The sequence below is a fragment of the Ambystoma mexicanum genome, chromosome 10 (assembly GCF_040938575.1).
Source record: "Ambystoma mexicanum isolate Mex_15411 chromosome 10, UKY_AmexF1_1, whole genome shotgun sequence".
Lineage (NCBI taxonomy): Eukaryota > Metazoa > Chordata > Amphibia > Caudata > Ambystomatidae > Ambystoma > Ambystoma mexicanum.
Genome location: NC_090932.1, coordinates 1,121,903,222 through 1,121,929,496, shown reverse-complemented (window position 1 = coordinate 1,121,929,496; position 26,275 = coordinate 1,121,903,222). Strand labels below are relative to the sequence as shown.

The 26,275-nt window shown below is 44.2% G+C and overlaps 1 protein-coding gene across 3 annotated transcripts in view; it reads left to right on the top strand.

Annotated features, from left to right (window-relative positions):
• The window catches only part of LOC138493293 (coiled-coil domain-containing protein 150-like), a 361,270-nt gene that overhangs the window by 114,346 nt on the left and 220,649 nt on the right, over positions 1-26,275 (top strand). For all 3 annotated transcript variants that reach the window (XM_069620392.1, XM_069620391.1, XM_069620393.1), the window contains exons 4-5: positions 7,409-7,535; positions 22,077-22,120. In XM_069620392.1, the coding sequence (XP_069476493.1) occupies positions 7,409-7,535; positions 22,077-22,120 (171 nt within the window). The remainder of the gene's footprint in view (positions 1-7,408; positions 7,536-22,076; positions 22,121-26,275) is intronic.

Genomic DNA, 26,275 nt, shown 5'->3' with positions numbered 1-26,275 from the left:
CTCCAAGGGGAATGCCTCCCTTTCCCTGGATTTTTACACACAGAAGTTTCAACTGTGGTGGGGGTCCAAGACCCTGGCTTCTCTTCTTCCACCAGGAGTTCACTCTCCTGCTAATACTGCCACGGGGAAGATGACTCACAGTGTAATCCTGATGTGGATCCCGGACCCTTGGCTCTCTTCTTTCAGCTGGCCCGCTTGGTTTACTCTCTTGCCAAGTACTGCCACAGGGAAGATAACTTGTAATAGAATATTGATAGGGGTCCCATACCCTTCCCTGGAAGTCAGTGGTTTTCCCGTCCCCACCGACTTTCTCACTTATTACATTCTGCTCCCAGACCCCTTCCCGGTGCTCAGTGACCTCCTTCATGGCACTGGGCTGAGGAAGTGTTCCTCAGATGCAGGACCCTCTCGCTGTCTGCCCCAAATCCCTACCGGTCCTCCTGAACTTCCCCGTACCAGTGGCTGAAATCGGGCAGTGCTTCAGTTCTTCCTGGGCTCAGGCGCTTCTGTGGCAGCTCTGGCGTTCATCTTACAGTGTTCTGTCGGATTCTCGGGTCTGCTCTCTACTTCTCTGGCTCTCGATTAGTACACAGTTATCGGACCATCTAGCTATAGTCTGGCTGCCTCTCAGCTTGTCAGGATGGGCAGAGAGGTCTCGTCTGGCTCAACCTTCTCTGAAATTGCACGGGTGCTCGCCACCATACACCGCTCTGCCTGGTTCTTCCTGGGCCGCACTTCGAATCCGCTGGAGTCGTCGCTGGCTGAAGACTCCCTGTCTTTCCATTTCCTTCTTGTAGCACTGACTCTGCCCTGGTGCAACGTGAACACCTGAGATTGTCAGTTGCGTGTTAGTCCTTATTCCTCCTATGGACCTCCTTGTCTCAGTGCTGATAGGTGATACTAAGCTAGTACTGCAGTAACAAGTTGAAGTGCCAAAAATAGAGGAGGGGGAAGGAGATAATAGTGTGGGGAGGTGAAAGGAATCAATGGGGTGCTGCCTAAACACCAGGTGGTCTACCTTATCCCCAGAGGGGCAGTCTCTCACCATGAGATCCTCCAACTGTCCAACAAATAGAGGGGTACTATGGGGTAGTGGCCTCCCTACCCTGGCCTCATGGAAAGAGGCTCCCCTTTGAGGATAAGTGACGACATCAAGGGATTCATCACAACCTTATGATCCAAGCAGCGGAATTTACGCGTATCATATTAAAAGTGATTAAATCTAAAGACAGATATATCCCGATTTCTTGCAACTGGTTTGATGTTATAACTCAGGGGTCTGCAACCTGTGGCTCTCCAGATGCTTGGAACTATGGCTTCTGTAGTCCCTCACAACTGACTATGCTGTGTATCTGATGTTACCGGAGCACCTGTACTTACACACCATTTAGCCAATGACTTCCCATTTGGCAATATAATCACCATGTATTTACATTGCATGAAAAGGTATCTGGTAGTCTACGAGGAAGACTGCAAACCTTTATCAAAGTCCTTCACCTTTGTCCTTCTCTTTCATTATTCATCACCATAGATTTCTCCTTCGCCAATGTCCTTGTCCTTCATGAAGTCCTTTGTTATTGTTCTTCCTTTGTCCAGGTCCTTCTCCATCATAGTCTTTTACCTTTTTCATAGCCCCTCACCTTGGCCATAGTCTTGTTGTGGCCTTCTCCTTTGTTACAGTCATCTACCACCGTATCAGTCCTCATACACTGTCATAGTTGTCATGGTCCTCTGTCATAGTCCTTCTCCTTCATCATAGTCTTCTGCTTTGTCTAAATGCTTCTCCTTCATCATTGTCCTGCAACATAGCCCTTGTCCTTCATCATAGTCCTTTGGCATATGACTTCACCTTAGCTATATAAGTCCTTCATCGTACCCCTTCTCCGTTGTTACAGTCTTCTCCTTTGTCATAGTCCTCCTTTGTCATACTTTTCCCTTCATCATTGCCCTTCTCCTTGGTAATACTCCTTCGCCCTAGTCATTTTCCTTCATCATAATCCTTCATCACAGTCATTCATCCTACTTTGTTTACTTTGTCACTGTCTTTGCCCCTTGTCATTCATCAAGGTCCCCCGCCCGTGTCCTTCTCCTTCATCAAAGACCTTTGTCCTTCTCCTTCATCATAGTCTTTCATCCTAGTGCTTCTTATTCATTAAATTCCATCATCATATACTACAATTCTCTATACGGGTCTGCCCTAAGAGAACCTAAAATTACTCCAAATTAGCCAAAATAAAACTGCAAGATGTGTACTAAACATCAAGCCTTACGACCATATCACTCCAGCTCTAAAAATACTGAATTGGTACCGCATCAAAATGAAATAGAACACAAAATCCTAACCATTACCCACAAGACCATTCACTCTTTTAGCTCCTCGTGCCTCTAATCATTCCTTAAACATGCCACCCCTCATAGATGCCTACAGTCATAAAATAAGACTGAACTAATATCTCTGAGATTTTGGTGCAAATAAAATGAGGCAAATCTTTCCCTTCTATTGCCCCCACTCTATGGAACAAACTACCAGACTACATCTCAGAAAATCCCAAATGCAAGAATTAAAAAAACTATCCAAAGACTGGTGCACTGCTAACCTTCAATCACAAACCACCTGCTTCAACCTTTATTCACCTAACACTTCACCTGCATGACTCCACTCCATATTTCTTCTGGACACCTCCTTTTTCAACTATATAGGCACTTAGATACCGCTGACGCCCCTCCCTACTACCCCTTCTTCCCATAGCAAACACTTTCACTGATATTCCTCTCCCTCCTTCCACCTCCCTTATACCACACTAGCATTTACCTGATGTGCACTTTCAGACCCCATAGAACTTTTACCTTTTCAGTAAACTGCACTTTCTTCCCAATCCTACTCTCTGTTCATCGCTCCTTTCCATGCCCACATACTCCCCACTGCCCACTGTCTTGTCCCTAATTAAATGTCAGTGGTCTGTACATGCCTTTACACCCTCTCTGTGACCCGATTACTTTGGCAGCTCGAAGCACTTATATGATCTGCCACCTGTATATAAGACAACAATAAAAGGAAAAATAAATCATAGTCCTTCTCCATCATAGTTCTTCATCCTAGTCTTTCCGTATCATAGTCTGCTCCTTGGTCATAGTCCATCATCTTAGCCCTTCTTCATAATAGTCTGTTGTCCTAGTCCTTCTTCATACCATTGTTTATCCTAGGCTGTTTCCTCATTGTCCTTCATCCTAGTCCTTCTCTTTCACCATAGTCCTTGATATTTATCACAACCCTTCTTCAGACTTTGCCCTTCCATCATAGCCCTTCTCCTTTGTCATAGTCCCTCATCATACTTTTTGCCCTTTATCATAGTCCTTCTTCCTCACATTCCTACACCATAGCCCTTCATCACAGTCATTCCCAATAATCCTTCTCCTTCATAATAGTCATTCTGCCTCATAGTCCTTCATCTGAGTATTTCTCCTTCACTATAATTCTTCATGGTAGTCATATTCCTTCTTTATCATAATGCTTCATCCTAGTGCTTATCTTCATCATAGTCCTTCTCCTTCATCCCAGCCCTTCTTTCTCATAGTACTTCATCCTAGTCCTTGTCCTTTAGTTCTTTTTTGTCTGTCTCCTTCATAATAATCCTTTGCCAGTCCTTTGTTATGTTGTGGTTTACTTAGTTATGATGTAATTTTAGGTAGTGCTTTGGCTGGCATAGTTCTGGAACCATGCATGGTTCCAGAACAATGGGAGTTGGCGAGTTGAAGTGACCAGAGGGTGCACCCACCTGGGGCTCTCAACAATAAAGACTTAAAGATAAATAAACCAATCTGAGGAAATTGTGGCTGTGACTACAAAGATTGTGCTTGATGGACAGTCTCACTAGGATGAAGACTAGCAGAAATGCAAATGACAAGGATAAAAGAGAAAGACTAGGATGGAGAAGACTAGCATTTGTTCTAGTCCTTTATCCTTGTTCTTTCTCCTTTGTTCCCATCCTTTGCGCTAGTCCTTCCCCTTCATCACAAACTTGTTTCCTCCTTCCTCTGAGACCTTATTCCTTCATCTGTGTTGTCATCATGCTCCTTCATCCAAGTCCTTTGGCCCAGTCCTCTGTGAGCCACAATTCATTCAAGTCCTTTGGTCCTAGTCTTCTCTATCCTAGTATTTCTCTTTTATCCTTGTCATTTGCATTTCTGCTAGTCTCATTCCTCCTTTATCCCTCATCCCAGTGATACTGTCCCTCAAGCACAATCTTAGTAGTCACAGCCACAATTTCCCTCTCTCTAGCATTTCTTCATATATCTTTTCTTCTTTTCCCCCTCTATAAGTCCCTAGTTACCTCTCTCTTTCCTTATCTTTCTCTCTCTCTCTTTATTTAAGCAATAAACTCCAACAGGCAGGGGCATCATAAGGTCAAGTAATATCCTGCTCGGGCCTTAACGTGAGCCTTGGGGCACTATCAGTGTCACGATTCGCTCCCTTCGCTCCCATTCTCACCACTTGGGGGCATGACTTGGGGTTTATTCCCTACTGGACTTTCCTTCCGAACATTATGCTACAGTGCTGTGATGAATTGGGAGTGCTAAATCCTTATTTTCCAAGCTACTTCCCTTCCGGATCCATTCCAGGTTTTTGGCAGCCAGTATGCTGCTTTAATCAAATGACTATGCTTCCCAGAATGCCTGGCCCACAGCTTCATCTCCACTCTTGCAGGACAAGGCTGGGTGGAGGATAGGCAACACCTATGGCTGCAGGTGCAGCAAGCAGCACACCTGTGGCGTGTGCTCGTCAAGCAGCTTTAAAAGCCTCAGTTTGCTTCAGTTCAGCGCTGGTCATTGATGCAGTGTTCCTGTTTGTGACTGGTCCCTTGTTCCTGGTTCTTAGCCTTGTGCCTAGTTCCAAGTTTCTATTCCTTGTTCCTTATCCCTGGATTTCAAATGGATGTGCTTAATTGATTTCTGCTTCCAAGATTCCCTTTCTGTCTTCCTCTGTTTGCAGGCAGCATTTCTCTGTGCTGTCCCCTTTGGTGCAGCCCAGTTTGCCTGTGTTCGAGATTTCTTTGACTTTGTCCTATGCTGCTGTAAACCTTGATGCTTTAGTCTTTCCTCTTTATAGATTAGCTTTCTGCCTTTTTCCTTGGATGGGTGGGGGAAGTTTGCCTTGGTAATTTCGTTTTCCCTGCTCCTGTTGCTTTACTTTCTCTTGGAATCCATTCCATGTTTTCCCTTGCACTTCTGCATTTATTTCCCATTGATTATTAGGTGTGGTGTGCTGTTGTAGCTAGCTCCTGTGTGAATGCCTATGTTTTCCTCACTATTCTGTAATCACTATTCCTACTTGCCCCTTGTCTTGAGTCGTATGTATTTAGTTATCCTCCCATTGCTGTTATAGCCTTTCTGGGTCCCTGTTTGATCAACAGGGTTTGTGGGCTTGTTGACATTCAAGTGGTATTTCTCGTCCTCGTGAGTACTGTTTTTAAGTTTCCTTATTCAATACCATCAAGAGTGTTAGATCACAGATCCTTTCGTTGCTTGCCCTCTACGTGGGCTTAGCGCTGCTGTCAATACCTGTAATAGCAATTGTGAGTAAGGAGCTTGCCGACTTTCCTTGCAGTCATAAGGAGCTTCTAAGTGCTTATCCCACATCCCATTTCATATATTTGTATTGTTGTCACACTCTGTTTGCACTCCTGGGTTTTAGTATACATGAGTCTTGGTTCCTGTATGTATGTTGTTTGACTCAAAGCTATTCACTGTGTGATTTTGTGCACATTTCCCTTGCCATATTCACTGTCTTTTTTCCTTACCTGACAATCAGACCCGTAATGCTTACGGCGAAAGCGGTTTATTCCTATTAGCGTCCTGGCATGCTTTTCCAGGGTGCAAAATTAACATGGGCGCTATTTGTCTTCTGCTTTCTCAAGGGTACTCTCCTGGGTGATTTCAGGGCCAGCTGAAGGTGACTGGGAAAAGTTAACACCTTCACCCCTTAAGAGCCAAGGACGAGTATGCGTGTCCTTTTTGCATAGACTTGCATAATAGCCTGGCAGTTAAGAGGTTTAACCTTTTATAATGCGTTTAATACCGGATACCAGTCTCTAAGCACAGAACTGGGATTACTAACCTGTGTTGCTCTGCGTTGTCTTGCTTCCAAGACAAACGTGTTGCCCCTGAGCTATCCTCTGGCCCGTTGAGGTCTCTCTTTGGACAGCAGAAGCATATTTGAAGTGACTTTAGTTTGAGAAGACTTGTGCTTCCGTATCAAATTTGTGCACACTATTAGCCCTTCTTTGCAGGGGTTTAATGGCTACAGATTATCACTGGACAGGCAGGTAGCCTGATAGCAAAACCCCCAAATAAGCACTTTAGAGCTGTAAAGTACACCTCACCTGGGTCCTTTATTTACAGAACTAAGGTAATTTACTTGCTGATTCAATCGCTTACATCCCGTATCAGGGGGCATTATTTACACACAGCAATTCATTTGGAAACTGAATATGTAGCTTGGATGCAAACAAGACCCCCTTATGCCACACTGGGTGGCCCAAAGTACATGTTTGCAGGGCCTCATGATTTATCGTTTATTTGGGGCAGGTGGCCCTTGCTTAAGTCACTTACCCATTCTTTAGGCCACGCCCAGTACAGTTCTGCCATGCCCCCCTTTCCAGGACCCCCGCCTCAATTTCGTATACCACTTGTAGCACTGAATATGCCCGAGGGTTATGTCAGCAATGTTGGCCATTACAACCCCAGATATACCATCCAGCCATTAGCACGTAAAATCCATAGCTTCTGTTTACTGCTTCAATCTTTGTGGCCTGGGAAGGAATGTCTTTAATGGAGGGGTTCATCCTGCAGAAATTGGGCATCCAGGGAGAGCTGCCAAAAGGCGAGGGGACAGAGTTAAAGGTTGCATTTTTCAACTCTAGAATGTTTGTAGTTTAAAAGGTCGGGTAAATAAATAAAAAATGCACATCTCCAGCTATGCAAGGGAGGCTGGAGGTGGTGGAAACAAATTTGGATGTGATAGCAACTTCTTGGCGCTTGAGAGAAGAGGAATCCCCAGTGGTCGAGACTCCAATCCTCTCTTATCTGGTCTGTAAATCCTACTCAGAGGCCCCCTTCAACCCATGCCTGCCAACTTCAATAGTGCCAAATGGGGAAGGGGCACAGGCCAAGGTAAACTCCTGTTTACCCGCTACGGGGCACCTAAGATCCTATGCCCAACCACTCGGGGATTAAATATAGGGTACCCTGAGACTCCTTCTAGGGAACATTTAATGCGCTTCAGACGGCCATGTGCAATTATCCTTGGTGAAGCTCCCTGAGAAGACCTCCCTGACTAGAATCTGATTTGCAAGCCTTTGGTCATGTATATTGATATTGATCTAAGGTGTGTCCCTGGGTTCTATTTCAGGTACAGGTGCTGCAGCAAGAAAACAAAACTCTTCGCAGTGAGGCCCATGCATTCCGGGAGTGTCAGCAACAGGATGCAAGGATCCAGCAGCTGGAAGAGGAATGCACCTTGATAAAGGCGGAATTGGGTATGCAGCCAGGGCCCAGCATTGTTGTTGTTAGCTGATCAGGCATTCTTATTCTTTTGTCAGCCCTAATGCAAACAACTAACCTGCAAATGTATGGACTGTACTCCTACATCTCGTCTGCTTTCCTCCATACTACCATGATTTGTTTTCCTTGGGATGGCGATGGGCAGAGGCGTTGCTAGGGGGGGGTTGAGGGGGCTATAGCCCCGGGTCTTTTGGTTGAGCCCCGGATAGAAGCTCAGGAACTACAACCAAAAGGCTATTGCTAGCCCGAATCCTGCCAGTCCCAACATTGACTTAGCCCCTGATCTTTTCCAGACCTTGCAACACCCCTGGCGATGGGGATGGAAATGAAGCACTATTTACAGCACGTTTCTAAAAAGAACAGCCGCAGTGCATAGATGAATGTGCCTGTGAATAGATTCGGTCCCTCATGTACCCTACTCCAGCCCTTTTATCTGCATTGCTGGGGCAGGAGACCTAGCAGTAGATGTGTGCTACTTTGCAACCCAATACATTTTTTCAACCCCACATTTGATACCCAGCAAGCAAGGCTTCTAGACATGCCAAGTTTACATTGTTATTTAGATTCAGAATACAAAACTAATTCATGTTATACAGACATCATCAGTCAATAAAGAATTCCAGACCCCATAACATCTTTACAATTACAAAATCGAAATGAAAATGCTTATGGATACAAAACCTGTGTTTCACCGCATTACCTCTATGAGCTGCCTCCTCTATTCCATCGTTCTAGGTGGTTCAGTACATTTCCATTCAGCTGGGATTAAACTATGATCCATTAATTATCCCATGAAAATGGTGTCCCTTCCCTCTATAGACATTTACAGCTGGGGAGGCTACTCTTTACAATGCAATATTAGAACCCAGTGATCTACTGCTTAATTATGAACCGAGATCTAAAAAGATAGGTCTTAGAACAGGCCCAGCAAATGTATTCCTATGTACTGCCCTGATGTAGGCACTGCCCACAGAAAAAATCTACCGCAGAGTAAATCCCAGTTAGTTTCTGAAGCATAAGATATGAATGATATATGGAAAAGTATTGAATTTGCCTCATATCTGCACCAGAAAGGATGGAGTGTTTGATGCCCCAGAGTGTCTACCAGTCTAGCTGTTGTGACAAATATAGGGTGTTTGTCCCTTCTCTCAAAGGGGGAACCACCCCCTTTGATACTAAGGAGGTGAGACCCATTGGCAAGATCCTCCTTTGGGGTCTGGGAAAGTGGGACCTCACTGGGAGTGACTCCCCTCTAGGGGACAAGGACTCTCATTCCCAAGTGGATCTCCTATACCAGCCTGACTATCTGCTTACATGGACAGCCCCCAAATATCATTGATTTGGATTAATATCTGTTGGTTTCAGGTAATGCTGGACAGAAGACAAACCATGAATGGAAACAGCATGCCCTTTTCCCATGGGACAATCTGTAAAAGGAAGGAACCGGATATGGAATGGGAGAGAGAGCAATACACCAGGCAAACCCTCTGACGTATCCACGGTCTGGAGGGGCAGAGCAGAGTGCAGCTGCGGAGCCGACGAGAGCCTGTGGAATAAGAAAGACTGAGCAAAGATACCAGGAGCCTGGCAGAGAGAGCAGTGGGCAAGCCACTGTATGCTGGAAAGAGAGCTGACCCTCGCAAGTGGTGGCGTCACCACAGGACAGCCATGGCGGGCCTGAGACCCATTGAAGAATGTCGAAAAATTAGCGAAAGCGAGTAACAAGGCATATGTTTCGGCAAACCTGTGCTGAGCATCCAGAAAGCACCACGACGTGGAGAGCGAGTCAGCAATGAAAGCAAAGAAACTGATGTGATGAAAAGCTGTAGTGGACACGTCCCTAAGCAGAGCCCTGTGAATCACCCCACGCTGAATGAAGGTACTAGGGTGATTCTGAGAAGGAGGAGGCTATGGGGATCAGATGAAAGCTATCACATTGAATATGAAAAGTTGAGAAAGCAGGAACCCATATGTGGGGAGAACCCAGGAGGGTTGGAAAGGCAGACTAGGAGAAAAGACTATGAGAGAAAAGTGAGATAAGTCTGAGAGAAACTTGCCAATTTCAGAAACATATGAAGGGTGAACATAACGAAAGGCCACTGGAGGAGTAGCCTCAGTTACCTAAAGAGGAAATCCATATTTCGAGATTGAAATACCCAACAACAAACATGTCTATAGGGCTATATCTAGAAAGACAAAAGGACGAGATAACCTCCTAAAAAGGGTTGGCAGCCAAAGAGCAAATTACTAAGAGACATTTAAGTGTAGAAAATAACAAAAGGTCGCAGGAGAAGTGGCTTCAGATACCTAAAGAGGAAATCAATATTAAGAGAGTGAAATACCCAGCATTGCAAGTGTTTGAACATGAAAGGAAAAAGGGAAGAGGATATCGCCACAAAGAGTGGGAAAAGGAGAAGAAAAGATATCAGAGGTTTATAGAGCCGAAAGCCTCCAACCTACAGCAAGAGCTGCAGAGACGCATGTGTGAGAATAATACGAGGAGAAATATTCTATATTGACTTTGTCCCCAACAGAACTTTACAAGTTGGAAAACCCTGAAACAAAGACTGGAGAAATATGGCTAAAGGGAAGATACCTGAGTTAGTTATAAATTTAGTGGCAGACAGTAATAGCTCATTGGACAGAAAACATATTTTTTTGTGGACTTTGACTATAGATGAGCACCTTAGTTACTTCGGGTACGTAGGGATCATCCCCACAGTGTTAAGGTTAGATAGGCATTTTCTTTCTTTTTAAGAAATAAAGATCACTAAAACGTGCTTGTTACATCAGTGTTCTTCTTCTGGTTCACCAGACTGTGCATAATCAATTCTGATTTAATGATCCCATTTCTGCCCTATATCATTATTAGAACATTGATCAACCACATTTAATATTGTATAATCACAGGAGCTTTGTCCTTTCAGCCCCTCTTTCTTGATCATTTCTGTAAACATATTATCATAGCCCAACTTTGTTCTTTTTCCGACCAGGAAGCTACAAAGTCGCAGGCATCTAATCTAGCATCAGCCACACCAAAAGGTTTTGAATGCCATGTGAAACGCAAACTGAAATGTCCAAATATTGCCATCATATGTCTGATATAGCCACCAAATGCTGAGATATAAGCCTACTTGTGCTGTCATCACATGACAATTGCAGCCTAATTTCTTCATATACCTCATATGCCTAAGTAACAATATGTGAGGTATATCCTTCCAAGGGCTGCCAACCTAGTGTATATGCTGCATAAAATGCCCTGATGATGCCATCTAGTATAGTCACCATTTGTAAGATATAGCCCCAAATGTCCAGGTGCTGTTCAACCTAAGTGGCTGGTGAACATTTTCAATGGGGGATGCAAATATTTCCAAATATTGAGCATGAACAACCGAGTGGGTGAGGGAGCCCAAACCAACCAACGGTCTGGGGGTGTTCTCACTTCATCCCCACATAATTATTGGAACATTATTTTAAGTGGTGCACAATTTCTGTGAAAAAGTAGGTAAAAACTCATACAATTTACAATCAGTTTTGTACGGTACAGCACTTAAAAATATTGAACAGATGCCAGGGCACCAACAGTACACAGGAACATTTTCAGTGTGCAGGGAAACACAATATATGCCAGTACTGCCACTTTAAGAACACATTTGTTTTGGTTTTGCCCAATAAGACCAGCACTACCACATACGATTACACCTCCAGCTTTACGCAATAAAGCCAGAACTGACACTGCAGTAACACACTCATATTTGCTTTGCACATTAATACCAGTACCGTAACTGTAAGAACACACCTATGACGGCTTTTCCCAATTAAACTAGTACTGGCGCTGTAAGACTGCACTTGTCGTTGCTTTGACCAATAACCCCTGTTCCTTAGCTGTAAGAACAAGCTCATGATTACTTTACCCAGTATGACCAGGACTGCCACTATAAGTATATCCTCATGTTGGCTTTCATAATGCCAGAACTGCAATTGTTAGAGATAGTTGTGGTGCTGCTCTTCCCAATAAGGCCAGTACTGCCACTGTAAGAACATGTCTATGATGAGTTTGCCTAATATGCCAGTTCTGCCCCATTAGCCTTTGCTTTGCTGAACAATGCCCAGTACCATAACTGCACGAACACACTCATGGTGGCTTTGGCTCGAGTTAGTGTTGACCAATAATACCAGAACTCCATTTGCTAAAACACTCGTTGGGTGGCACTTTTCCCAATAAGCCCCATATTGCCATGTTAGCAACACACCCATATGATGGCTTTGCCTAAGAAGTCTTATACTGCCAAAACACAATAAGAGCACGTTAGCATTTGCTTTACCCAACAATGCCAGTACCTTAACTGCAAGAACACCCTCATGGTGGTTTTGGCTCATGTTGGATTTGACCAATAATACGAGAACTGCATTTGTTAGAACACAGTTTTGGTTGCACTTTTCCCAAAAAGGCCACTATTGCCACGTTAAGATCACACCCATGATGTCCTTGGCTAAGAAATGTTTTACTGCCAGAACACAGTAACAACACCTTAGCCTTTGCTTTGTCCTCCAATGCCAGTACCATAATTGCATGAACGCACTCACGCGTTGACTCATAATACCAGAACTCCATTTGTTAGAACACTTTTGTTGGCACCTTTCCCAATAAGGCGAATATTGTGCTAGAAACCAGAAGGTGTCTCACCCACTAGTCCCCGGGGATCTGTCATCCAGGTGGCCAGGATATGCCCATTGCTTTTGGATCCAGTTCCTGGGGGTGGACCAGTGTGGGAGGATTACCTGGGTGAGGGGGGTCCTTAGTGAGTGGGAGTTCGATACTGGATGGTGAGATGCAGTATGCCCTTCCTTGTAACACTTTTACCCCATCCTACCAGGTAGGATATTTAGGAACTCCACTCCCCCTTTTTACTACACAAACACTTTCACAAAGACAGCCCGCTATGAGAGAAAACAGACTAACACCCAAGCAGTATACCTGACGTGTCCCAATACAATGGTCAGACGAGCTCAGGCAATTACTGACCATCACACACACCTGACTTCCATAAAGCTTCCCCATATGGATAAAAGGCAGAGCACGAGAGCACACACTAAGCGAGGCAAAGCACATGAGGAAACAACAGTTTTGAATTGGCAGCTGAACGAGAGAAGAAAGATGGCAAAACAGAAGGGGACCTTCTTGACAAGGAACCATTACTTTCTAGAAACCTTGAATAGAAAGCGTAAGACCAGGAAACCAGGCTGAAGAATCCTGCGTGTCAGAGATACCTGGGGCCCTCCCGCATCAATAATTAAGGGCACGAGAAGCACCAGCCACTGTGGTACCGCCATTGGCTCTGAAAACAAAGCAGCGTCAGCGAAATCAACACAGCCAGTAAGTTGGGGAAATCGATTCAAGACCGGTCTGTGTTGAAGCCAAGGTTGCAAGCCGCAACGTCGTATGGCGAGCGCTGGAACGAACATTTTTAAAATGCGTGTGATAAGAGACGCAAGTAAAGTTGAACTGCTGAGTGATTGAACTTTAAAAAAGCAAGATACATTACCTTTGACAGAGTGGTCCGGCATCGCATGGGTGCTCAATTGAACGTCTCTGTAAGGTATCCAGCTGAGATGTGGCAAAAGCGAAAGTGAGAAAAAGGTTATTTCAAGAAGAGAACAAGTAATTGCGAATCGAAGTGGTCCTGTGACAGGTCAAGTAAAATCCCACGCACAGTCGAAAGTCTTCGAATTTGATTCAGTAGAGAATGTTTGGAAAAGTAGATAAATTTGGTCTGAGCCCAGCGGAGGGAGACCAATTGAAGGTTTTGTGTTAAAGTGGGTCTGAGCGCGGCGGAGGGGGACCTGGGGTGAACACTAAATCACCCGAGAAGGTGTATATGTGAAATCCTAAGAAGAAAGGAACTGTAATGTTTGTCGTGTTGCATCAGGCCCTCTGGAATAAGAGACTTTGAATGGCAAAGAGACTTTGGGCCTCATTACACGGTAGGCGCTAAGGGATTACCAGCACCGGTAAGGTCACCGGTGCCAGTAATCCCTTAGCGCCCTACTACGAGGTCCCTCAGCGAGTCCCGTCCTTAACACCTGGTCTGACCAGGCGTTAAGGACGGGACCCGATGAGGGACTTCGGGGCTAATAACGGTACCGCAAATTGCAGTACCGTTATTAGCTCCTTCCCCATTGAGCCCTATAGGGGCTCAACTGGGAATGGGGAATGGTATTTGGAATGTGGACTTACCGGGTCCCCCAGGGTGGGAATGACCATCCCCATACCGCCTACCCGGACCCAGTATGCAGTAAGGGAGTAGCCATGCCGCTACTGTGTAATGAGGCCCTTTGACACAGAAGGCCCTTATGTTGAGGTTTTGAACTGCATCCTCATGCTAGAGATGCCAGAGAGTGCACTAAGATTGAGTGTGCCGCCTTGTCCCTTGCTGAAAGCGTGGCAAAGGGAAGAAAACGGCTTGAATATCCTGACATATCATTTTTTGAACGCTTTTCTTTTGCATAACATTGTTACCCACACTTTGTATTTAGAAGTAAGGATTGGCAATAGGTTTACTAGTAAAGTACCTTTTATTTTGACAGAGTGGAATAGGACTGCGTTATTATTATTTGATGGTCGTAGCTCGCTCCCATCTTTAGATATAGATTTAGATAGGCATAGGCGTTTTTCAAACCCAATTGAAGTTCAATAAACACCCTTGAACTTTGATCACGTGTGTCTGTCTTACCGTTTGATACCATGCCTTCATTACAATTGCCACGTTTGCAATACACCCATGATGACTTTGCCTAAAACAACAGTACTGCCACTGTAAGAACATACTCGTCTTTGCTTTGCCAAATAATGTTAGTACCTTAACTCTAAGAACACACTTATGATGGCTTTTCTTTGCCATATAAGGCAAGTGCTGCCACTGTAATTTCACCCTCATTTTGGCTTTGACCAAGAATGACAGAACTGAAATTCCAAGAACACATTAGTGATGGTACATTTACTGTGACTTTAAGTAAACACATGTGTTGGCATTTCCCAATAAAGCCTCTTTGAGCCACATTACAAGTACGGCGGCCCAGGAAAAATGGCAGTAATGAAGTGGTACCACAACTTTCATGGTGAGGCAAAGGAAAAACCACCAGCAAAATACTACTGGTAACTCCGCCGCCTTAAAGAGAAAAATTGGCAGAATTACTGCTGGCGGAATTACCCCTAGCAGTAGTTCAGCCAAAATCCCCATGGAGTCCTATCTACTCCATAAATGGCGACTAACACTGCCATACCACCACTTTAATCCAGCGGCAATTCTGCCAGACCAAGTGGCGGGAACAGAATTTCCATTTGGTGGTATTTTATTGGATTTACCACTGGAATACTGCCAAACTTGTAATAAGGCCCTTTGTCCTGCTGGCACCTACCCAATCTATGCCAGGACCCCTTTTATCCTCCCCATCCTCCCTCTTGCAATAACTGTTCCTTTCCTCTTTTCTCCCTGCGGGCACACACAGCATTCACACTGCAACTATCACGCGCATTCACATAACCTTGCTTGCACACATGCACGTCTTGTATGCACACTTTGTTTTTGTTCAATGACCTCCCGGTGGCTGTGTCAGAAATATCAAGAGTTCTCCGTCCTGTGTCCAAAATCCTACCCTGGCCAAGCAGCACTATGTTTCCCATCAGGGACAACCGGACCATGCTCAACATATACCAAGAGTTCCCTTCACAAGCCCCAATGATTCCATTTAAACAATTTCAAGCCTAATATAGTCACCATGTGGTAGATTTAATTTATAAATAAGCTTTTGATTGTGTGCTTGCTGTTCACTGTACAATGAATCAGGAGTAAGACTCGGACACAGAGACATTGTATTGGTTTTTATAAACTTTTATTAAAGTAAAAGAAGGGTTTGAGAAAGACCTATCCAACCCTAACACTATTAGGGGTTTCCCTGCCTCAACGAAACTTAATGATGTCACTGTCAGAATGTCCAAAAATATCAAGAGTTCTCCGCCCTGTGTCCAAAATCCTATCCTGACCCTTACAAGCTGAAACTAAATAAAAGTGGAAAGGGGAAAGTCTGTCATCTGGCCATCTGTAGTCTTCTTTAATATTCCTACATAAAGTTCCAAAAGGTGCACAAATGAACAAATGATCAAAGTTCCCCCAAGGTTTCACAGCTGTCAGAACGATTGGGGAAGGTCTTTCCTTTCCTCAAATTTTCAGCTTCTCTTCAATTCTCTACCACAGTTATTTTCCTTGGTAAAAGACAACTTTCCAATCAAGGGGGTGTAATCCTCTTCCTCTAGCATCACACTCTCAAGGGTTCTTCCTCACCCTTTTGACCTGTTACACATTTCATTATAATTCACAGTTCTTACAACGCAGTTCTTCATAGTTCTTTTACAACTTTTCGACTCAGTGGCTATGGTCTCTTCCCCAAGAATTCACACTCTTAAAATGCGGTCCTCTTACTCACATTCCCTTTGGCCTGGTTTTTCTCCTGCCAGGACTTCCCAATAATTGTGCATTCCGGTTGTGGCCTGGTTTACTCTCCTGCCAGGACTTCACTATATTTGCAACCAGTCTTTCTCACTCTCATGAGGGTCCTCTCGCCCCATATGGTCCTCCCTCAGGCAACCACCCCCAGGGTCGGGATCAGGTAGCGGCTTCCCTTCCCAGGTCATATGGGAAGAGAATTTCCCCAGAGAGGCAGTGATGATATTGCCGAATTCATCACAATAAAGGATTACTAATTAGTCAGAATAGATTAATTACAGCAAGGGTCGGATATCTAAATGTCCATACATGTGATACAAATCAATCAATCATATGCTTTTATTCTTTTAAAAATAGATCTTTAAGTTTACAATATATAAACATTTCATAAACAAATGCATTTAAAACAATGCATTTCAATGTTGTAAGCCTTCCTCAAGTTGTTGAAACAAGGAGAGAAATGCTTGCAGTCTTGGCACATACAATGCAAGAGAAAAGGAGAGAAAACATCATTACCTAGTTGCTAGCCCAAAAGTTCTTTCTCAGCAGCCACATCGTGTGGCTGTTTGTTTGATTGTTTGTTTATTATTTCTAATGCGCTCCAGAACCTGGGGTATCAGGGCGCAACAGTTACAGGATATGCAAAGCTTAGTTTCAACAGTTACACAGTATCGAGCTGTTGCGAATGTCACAATGGGGGAGAAAGAATAAGTCAAAAGCAGCACAGCCAGGTTGATTGTACGAACGCCATAGTCTAGTAGTGCCGATTTTGAGTACAAAAGTCCCAACATCTTTGACTTTTCACATAGCAAAAATAAATGCGACACAGTTTCTCTTATACTCTCACTCATAGGACAGATATCAGGTGCTGAAGGGCACGCAGCCTGGATCCACACAGCTACTGGAAAAATGCCCAATCTCAAACGCATGTACAGCGATCTTTCGAATGGGTACGAGATTTCATCCAAATACTGGTTAAAGCCTAACTCGCTGATATGAGAAATGTAAACGCGACCGAGATTACACTTGGTAGCATCCTCAAGAAGAGATTCCATTGCAATCCGTTTAGCAGAAGTATTTACTTTGTTTATAACTGATCAGCAACCCCCCTTGGATCACACCAGAGCTCGCTAATACTCCGTTTTTGTAACATGTTCTTGATATGAGCAAACCACTTAAGGATTGTGCCTCCATTCAAGGACATGATACCAGACCCTTATCCAAAAGAAGACATGCTTAAACATATCCAAAGTGCCCATGGGAATTATGTCATACTCCAAGTGAGTAGGGGCAGACGGAGCACTCCTTAGGAATTTATTTTCTTTAATGTTCATTTGGCCAACCTTCACATGACTCCAGAGCTCTGACCCATATAACACCACTGGCTGTACATGCTTGTTATATAGATCCAGAGCCGGGAACACAGCACCACTATCATGGCTGCAAAAGTACGACCTAATGGCCTGGCACCACTTAATTTGTCCAGGTTGATTGCCGATTTATCAACCTGGGTGACCCAACCAAGATACTCTTGAAATCTCACCCCAATATAGTCAAAGTGGTCCACTTGTTCAATCAGACCACCTCCCACTCTTAGATGGATCACCCTATGTTTGGTGGATTGGGAGCAGAACACCATCAATTTGGTTTGGCTGATGTCCAAGTTCAGGTGAAGCTCTGAATACATGTCCAGGAAAATAGATAAATATTTTTCCAGGACCTGTGGAGTGGTTGAGATTAAAACCGCGACGTCTGTGCAATAAAGCGCCAGATATTTCTGAGGCAAATTTCAGGCAATCCTGGCACCGGCTCAACAATGCATCAATTATTTCCTGTACGTAGGTGTTAAAAAGGGGCCGAGCCAGGACGCAACCTTGTCCAATACCCATTGACACTTCAAATTGGTCAGTTGTCTCGCCCCTCCGAGTCGTAACAGACACAGGCATTGTGTCTGAGTACAGTTGAATTAGGACATGAATCAAGTTTAGCGGGGCTCCCCGAGTTAGAAGAATTTGCCACAACATTCCCCTTGAAACAGATTCAAAAGTGGTGCTTAAATCAAGAAACACAACATAAAGATTAATTTTCCAGAGAGATGTGTACTTTTGGATCAACAAAGATAGGATCAAGCACTGGTCCATTGTGCCCCTATTTCTCCTATACCCTGCCTGCAGTTCGATTATTATATTATTTCTATCCACCCAACCTTGCAGGTGCTTCAAGAAGATTTTGCCAAATAGCTTACCCACACCGTCTAGTAAGGAGGTCGGGCAATAGTTTGCAGGGTTATCCCCGCCTCCCTTTTTGTAGATTGTAGACAGTGATCGATCTACGCCGGGAGACAGGTGTAACTCCTATAGTTAAAATGGCAATGAAAACGTTTGAGAAGACCGCAGTCCAGATTTTAACTTAATTATTGAATAGGTCTAAGGGTATTAAGTCTGGGCCTGGAGCCTTATCCCATTTAGACATGACCAAAGCTACTTCCACTATTTTACGGTAATAGACAGAGGAACTGCTTTTCATAAACGGGGCAAAGAGACACGTAGGGCTAAAGACGGTGAGGTATCACAATATAAACCTAAAAAGCTGGATCTCCATGGCTCACCGCTGATATACGATAGCTAGGACTGAGCAAGGATTTGCAGTTGGCCCTTAGCAAATGTAACCTATTCCTGTCCACCCCTAATTTGAGACCCACACATTTTTCAATCTCTCTGTTTGCTAAACGGCAGGCATCATCATACCAACCAACCTTTCCAATCGTGCCCTTTCTTTTCGTTTCAATAGCAGTAGTTACCAGCGGGCGGATCTTTGCCATCATTGTCTCAAATCCATCCAACATTGCATTATCAGTGATGTTTACCACCATAATTGATTTCATGATGGGAAGAATTATATAATACATTTTAGGTTTTACATCATGGTCAATTAGCTTAGCCCACTGCAAAGATTTTCGGGCATTACCTTTAACCCTAATCAGTTGGGAGCGAAGGGCCAAGCAAGAGCCAAAGCATGATATTCTAGACGCTAAAAAAGAAATTGATAAAGGAGAGTGGTCACTTTCGATTCTCTGATTCTAAGATGTTTCTCAAAGTCTATGACTCTGGCCCAGTCTCTGGCTGAGATGAAAATATAATCAGTGAGTGAACAGCCATTATGACCATTAAAAGTATGGCATGCAGGCTGGTCATTTGGGAACCACCATTACAGGCCCTCAGATTTAAATGAACATCGTGCAGGAGGACTCAACAGCAAAATGATGTCTTCTAATAGGTGCATTGGCCTCCAGAGGAGGGATGGCCCAGGCTAAATCCTGGTTGTTGCAAAGTCCCGCTAGCTCTCTTATGGGTTCCACCTGAAGATTAAAGTACCCTGCCACGATGATACATTTTTCCTTTAGCTCTATCGGTACAAACCTTGTGTTAATTAAATCCTGAAAACATACAAGAGTTCACAAACTGTGTGGTAACCATGGCCTGTTGTAGATATTAATTAAGCAAAACAGTTCCTTGTTACCAACCCAGATAAAGCAACATTTAGAGGTCTATGCAGTTAGTTTGTACAACTTCTAACTTCCAATCCAATAACACGTTGATCCAAATTAGGAGGCCTCGTGTCAGTCTCCATTTAACACCCTTGATAGCTGGAATAAAAAGGTCTGTCTAGTAGTGCCATAACCTTGGTCTCTGGTGACCAATGTATACTCAGATGTAGTCGTACGAGATTTACAAGGAACCAGATCAGTGTGAGGCCGAGAGGCGATGGTACTAGTTAATTCAAGGTGACTGGCTGTAGATGGTTTATTCATAGTCGGATGCCTTAATCACTGTTTTCTTTTGCGCACACAGGGGGACCTGTCCATCATCAGAAGTTCATAACGTAGCACAGCAATGGCGTGCTCCTCGGTTTCCGCAGTTACTGTCACAGGGTCCTGCAGACAAACATTGTTTCCAACGTTAGGCGATGTCATTGCTTGAGACCACGTGGCTAGGCATGCTGGCATGCACCAATTATTTCAACCTGGTCCATCTGGGTGTCACCGGAAGGAGGAACTGTGGCCGGTGATACCCGAGGCAGTAAAACTGGTGCTCCGGGGCACTCTGAGTCAACTAGAGTTTGGATAAGTTCAGAGTTGCAACCCAATAAAACATCAACCACACTAGCCAGTTTATTTTTTAGTTCAGATTGATCCTCCACCAAATTGGTACATAATAATAGGAGATCATCCAATTTGGACATAAGGACATTTGATGTTGAAACACGGGATATGTCATTATCAATGTCGCTCTCACTACGTATATCTTCAGAAGGAGAGACCAATTTTCCAAGGTCAGGGCTAGCAGAAAGATTGGTACCAATAATATCATTATGGCCAACAATGGTAGATCCCAGTGATTTTCTCTGCAGAGTGAGACAAATATTTTAAAGATTCATTGTTGTCTATAAGCGGGGAGGTGAAAAATGTAATGGTTCAACATTTGACCCCACTTCAAACAATGGTGTAGCGTTCTCAAAGAAACCAGTAAGTTTAGGTTGCCCATCAACTTGGGATCATTTGGCTTTTTTTGGCTTTTTTTGTACACATTGGGGGTCATTACGACCCAGGCGTAAGTACGCCAACTTTACCACTACGTTTACACCATGGTGGATGGTGGATTTACCGCCCCATTCCAAGGTGAGTGGGGCGGTAAATCCCCATTTCCCATTTTACCCTTCCCCATTCCCATTTTTGCCCCATAGGGCATAATGGGAGTGGGGAAGGCGGCAATTACGCCACCGTAAATTACGGTGGCGTAATTAGCACCAAGGCGGTTTAGCGCCATGGATTTTAACGGCTGCTGAAAGCAGCCGTTAAAATCAGAATCAGGCGTTAAGGGTTAACGACGGCGTTAACCCTTAACGCCTGAGTTGTAATGAGGCCCATAATCTTTTCAGTGTTAGCAATCAAAGCAGTGGGGATGTGGGGTTGTTTCCCACTGAGAGTCATCCCACTACATAAGCCATAGCGAGTGTGTTTAAAGTGCTTCATAACAATGATAAGTTTATCAGCAAATGCTTACCAGTACAGGAGATATTAAATGAGGGTGGTGCAGAGAGCATCGGTCACAACTCTGACAGCTCCTAGAAAGCAAACTCCACCCAGATGAATGAAAGGTGCGTACACCACTCACATACTAGCACTACCTGCACTCTGCGTGCTCTGTGAGAAATGCGGTATAAGTGATCGAGGTCCTGTCTTCAAAAACAAGCTGCAGTAAAAATGGTAAAAAGACCTCCTGATCTGAGGCGTAAAGGAGGTTCCAGTAGAAATACCTCCCGGTCCGTGACATAGGGAAAGTCCAAGACACAATTAGGTAGGCAGCAGTAACAAGGTGTCAACATGGAGGGCATCTTTCAATGATGCAGACTTTCCTCCAGACAGCAGAACACTCACTGAGTGTGATTACCCACCCTCGATGTAGTTAACCACTTCTGTCTAATTAGTAAGCCTGTATTAGTGAACAGCAAGCACACAAACAATGAGGTTACATTTAAATTCCATTTTACAAAGGGTCATGATGTAATAATTGTAGCATTTAAAGGTTCACTGGTGGAACATGTTGAAAAGGAGCAGCTTGTCCATAATATGCGTGTGTGTGCTTGCAGCTGGTTTTTATTTGACTGTCAGCTAATGTATACAAACATATTCACTGTTACATTAGGCCATTTATTAATCTGTGTAAGCTTGACTAATAAACACAAAGGGCACTTTTATGCTAATACCATGCAAAGACATACATATTTGGCTCTGAAGGATTAATCTTAGCATGCCACTTATGGCCATCTCTATGATTGTCTCAGGCCTCTATGTGTCCATCTTGTCAGATGTTACAGGTGCCTTGAGGTCATTTGGTTTGTGCTATGCACATTAAAATAATTAGTAGAGATTTAATGTATCTCTTATAGCTAATGTTTCAGATGTCAGGCACACCTTTCTTGAAAATGTATCTCTTCTATCTAATGTTTCAGATGCCAGGGATGCCCTTGTTACCAAGCTACAGGAAGAAGGCAGGGTAAGTGAGATCAGTTCTGATAATTGTACCTGAAGGGTCCCCTTGGGGAACAGGTGTGGAATGCACGCTTTCAAGATCATAGCCCATCTGCAGTTGGTTGACTAAGCTACCTTGCCAAATTCTAGAATGTCATTTTTATTTACGCCATGTTGCCCCATCAAGACGCTACGACTCCGGCGAACATTAACACTTTGCCATTGGCATGCGCCATTTTTGACGCTCCTGCAATCTGGGCACACGAGTTCCAGTACAGACAACATGGACCCTTGTCCATAACAGCAATGTAATAAAGACACCGCGCATACCAGTCCCCAAGCACAGCTGCGACCGGAGACCGTCAGAAGCTCTACTGCCATTTTGTCTTTTCATTTGACAATTTCCCATGGACAGTGTTCACCCTTCAACCCCATCCCGAAGAAGGCCACACCAGCCCTTAACGTCCAGTCTACGTTACATGTGGCCGAAACACTACAGTGTCGATCAATGACACAACTCCATCAAACACTTACCTATTCACACTTGTTGTTGTGTTATCTATGACAATACCCACGGACCAACAGTGGTCCTGGGCAGCATTCACTCTTGTTTTGTTAATCTATGTTTAACTGTTATCGAGAGATTTTGCACTTCTATGTTTGTTTCTTTGTTTATTTATTGTGCGCGCCGGACCCTGAGGTATCAGGGCGCATGAGAACAAGTAGGTTTACAGCTCGGTTACAGAAGTTACAAGTATACAGAACATGGGAAAACAAAATTTTCTTAGCACCACAGGGTGAGGCAAGTACAAGTACAGAAGATGCACAGCCAAACAGTCATCATATAGCTAGCGTTAACATAATATCAAGTCAGTCTATATCAGAAGCAGAGGTAGGTGCGTGAAGAGTGTGCAGGTTACATAGCATTCTCAGTGAGCCATTTTATTGTGTTCTTTCTGAATTTGTTGAAAGTTTGGTCAGATCTAAGTGCATGAGGTAGGGAGTTCCACAATTGAGCTGCCTTGACAGGGAAGCTGGATCCTCCAATGGTGGTTAGTTTAAATCTGGGCACTAAGAGGCAATTAGGGCTGACTGTTCTTCTGAGTCTAGTAGGGTTTTTTTTTTATTAAATCATTCTGTTAGGTAGCGGGGGGCTTTATTATGAGGCTAATACCCTGTACACCTAAGAGGGAGGTATATAGAGGTACCCCTAAGAAGCTAAATCAAAAACTGTCCGTCTATCTGTTATCTGACAAATAAGTGATTTGTTCTATGTATTATCACTATAATTTTGAGATTAAATTTTTAAATCCCTAATTCCCACTGTGGGAATCAGGGACATCAGAAGAGAGACAGTATACTGGAGTTTTTGAAAAAAATTTGAAACGTGGCTAGTTTCTCAGGAATAATCTAGGACTATTGAGGCCTACTCTAGCGCACATCCTTCTTACTACCTCCTAATGACTGACCTGTGTAATCAGCCATAACTGATCATTACCACTGCCAACCTTCACTGGTAATAGTTATATTTCTACCCTGTTTATAGGCACACTGTAATTACAACGTGAAATGATGTACCTTTCCTATTGTAATGAAATATACCTGTATTGTTCTCAAACATTGCAAACCTATATTGTTTCAGTAATCTTGTAAATTGTCTATCTTTAATTGTAACATTTACATTTGCGCCCAGATACTTTTGGGTGGGGAGCGCTATACAAATAAAACAAACAAACAAACAAACAAACCACTTAAGGAGGGTGGGAATAAGTGGAAAAACAGCAGTCGCTCAGAGCCCTTGAAATTCTGAGACGATAATAGTCTGTACAGGCAGAGTAATTGCATAAAATACATTAACAGTTGAGACCAGCAAATAGGCCTAACAGCGAATCTGCAGTTTACCAGTGCAATTAAGGGGAGAAGACAAGGGAGAACAGACAGATGATCATCAGCCACATTGCATTTGGGTCGTGCAAGTGCATAGAAGGTCACAGGGAGGGGGAGGTCCAAGTGTACCCAGTCGGCGGAGACTGGGGTAAGTGCAGAGAGAGCCACTCTCTTGGGTTATTCTAAGTGCCATGAAGGTTGGTGGAAGTAGGGCCCTGAAGCAAGTGCGAGAGAGGACTGGCGGGGGTGCCCAGGACCGGTGAGACTCTGAGGTACACCAGGTGGCCAGTCAGCAAGCTATAAGGAAGGGGAGGGAGAGATGGAGAGAGCTGAGGGCTCGGTTAGCAGGGTAGAGGGAGAGAGAGAAGGATGCTGCTTTAAGTAGGCATGCTTTATCCAGGAAGTGTGCTGGTTCTGTTTTGGCTGTTAGGGTGAAAGAGTGGAATGTGTGGCATGTGTTGGAAAGTCTTGGAGTTATGGGCTGAAGTGGGACAGCAGAGGGGAGGGCTTGTCTGATGTTGAAGAAGTCCATGAGGGATTTGCATACTTAAGTGGATGGAGGGATTGGTAGGGGGGCATGGTGGTTTGCATAGTGATTTTATGAAAGTAAAATCGTTCTGTGTCTGATTGGTAGCGGATTAGAGTTATTGGAGGTAGCGGGTGTTTTTAGCATTGGGTATGGCCATCTCGTATTTGTTGCAGCAGTGTTTGAGGGGTCACCTGGTGGAGGGGCATGGGTTCTCTTGCCAAGATCTTGCAAGGCATATGGCTTCCTGTTTGATTGTTGGACCATGGTTTGTGGTTGTTGTTGTGAGGTTTTTGTGTTGCTAGGGCAGCTATTTGGTCAAGTGCCTTGGTGATGGTGGTGTTGTAATGGTATGGACTGTTGTGATACAACTGATGCTAGGCCTGTTTATGTAATGTGTTTCATTTGTCTGGGTGGGGGAGATGTTTAGCTGGTGGAAGAATGTTGTGTTGTAGAGTTAATGGGGATCGCAAAGCGGTCAGTCCATGATACCCACCGCCAGTGTTATGGCGTACAGGATATCGCGCACAGCCCTACTGGTCAGGTATGACCGGTCCCTATGTGAAAAATTACAGAACGTCCTCCAAAACATCCCATCAGAAAGGAAGCAGGACACTGTATACCTGATGGCAGAAGGGCAATAGTATCAAACCATATTATTTGCACAGCTAAAGACGTGGGAAATCCAGCAGCCCGTGGTATCTGCCATGGTCTTTCCATGTGGCGTTTTCCTTACCCGAGACCAACGGGAATAAGACCTGACACCCAACAGAAGATTTTGAATTTCCCATTCTCTGGATACACCATCTTTTGGGTGCAAGAAGATGAGGACAAAGACTGATGAAGGCCTCTTTAAGAATTTGGCGCTATTGCCAGAGGTGTTACTGGTGGTAATACCTCCAAAATGGTATTACCGTTACTGGATTCACTAAGCGGAATATGTCTGAGCAATTTAGTCAATCAGACCTTTCTGCTATTCCCCATTTTGGAGTATCCTTGGATTCAAGAGGGCAAATGCGGTATTACAGCATGAAATAATGCTGCATGCTGCATATTGTAATGCTTCGTGTGGAAGAAAGTTCCTCCACACTAAAGCATGCCGTTTTCAAGAGTTTCGAATTTGAAATTCACAAATTGGCAGAATGGTGAAACATACAGTATCCAGAAAAATTGTGGGGTAATTCCGAGTATGGCATCCTTCCGAGTAAGGATGCCGGTGCCATTAAGCCCCTACCGCCATATTCTGAGGTCCCTTAGCGGGTCCCACCAGGAACGGCTGGTCTGATGAGCCTTTCTTAGCGGGACAGGTTAAGGGACCAGGGAGCAAATAACAGGCCCCCTATTAGTGGGCCTGTTATTTGCTTCTTCCCCTTTGCTTATAGCACCATGAGTACCTCCAAATTCGGAATGACCCCCTGTATGTTTTACCATTACCAGCAAACTCTTAATGAGGTGGATATTAAGATCTGAAGGCTTGGAAATGAAGACATACAAGTAGTAGTATTGCAAAGAGAACATCTCACACTGGCGTCAAAAGCAGAAATCATAAAGAAAACAAGAGGTTCACTTCTTAAAACTGTGGTTGAAAAAGTTCAACAGCCATCACCTTAGTAGGGAAGCCACCTATTTTCTCCTCCAGTCATTGGGCCTCATTACGAGGTTGGAGGTAAGGGGTTACCGGCACCGGTAAGGATGCCGGTGCCGGTAACCCCTTATCTCTGTATTCCGAGGTCCCTTAGCGGGTCCCGCTAAGGCCGGACGGTTTTA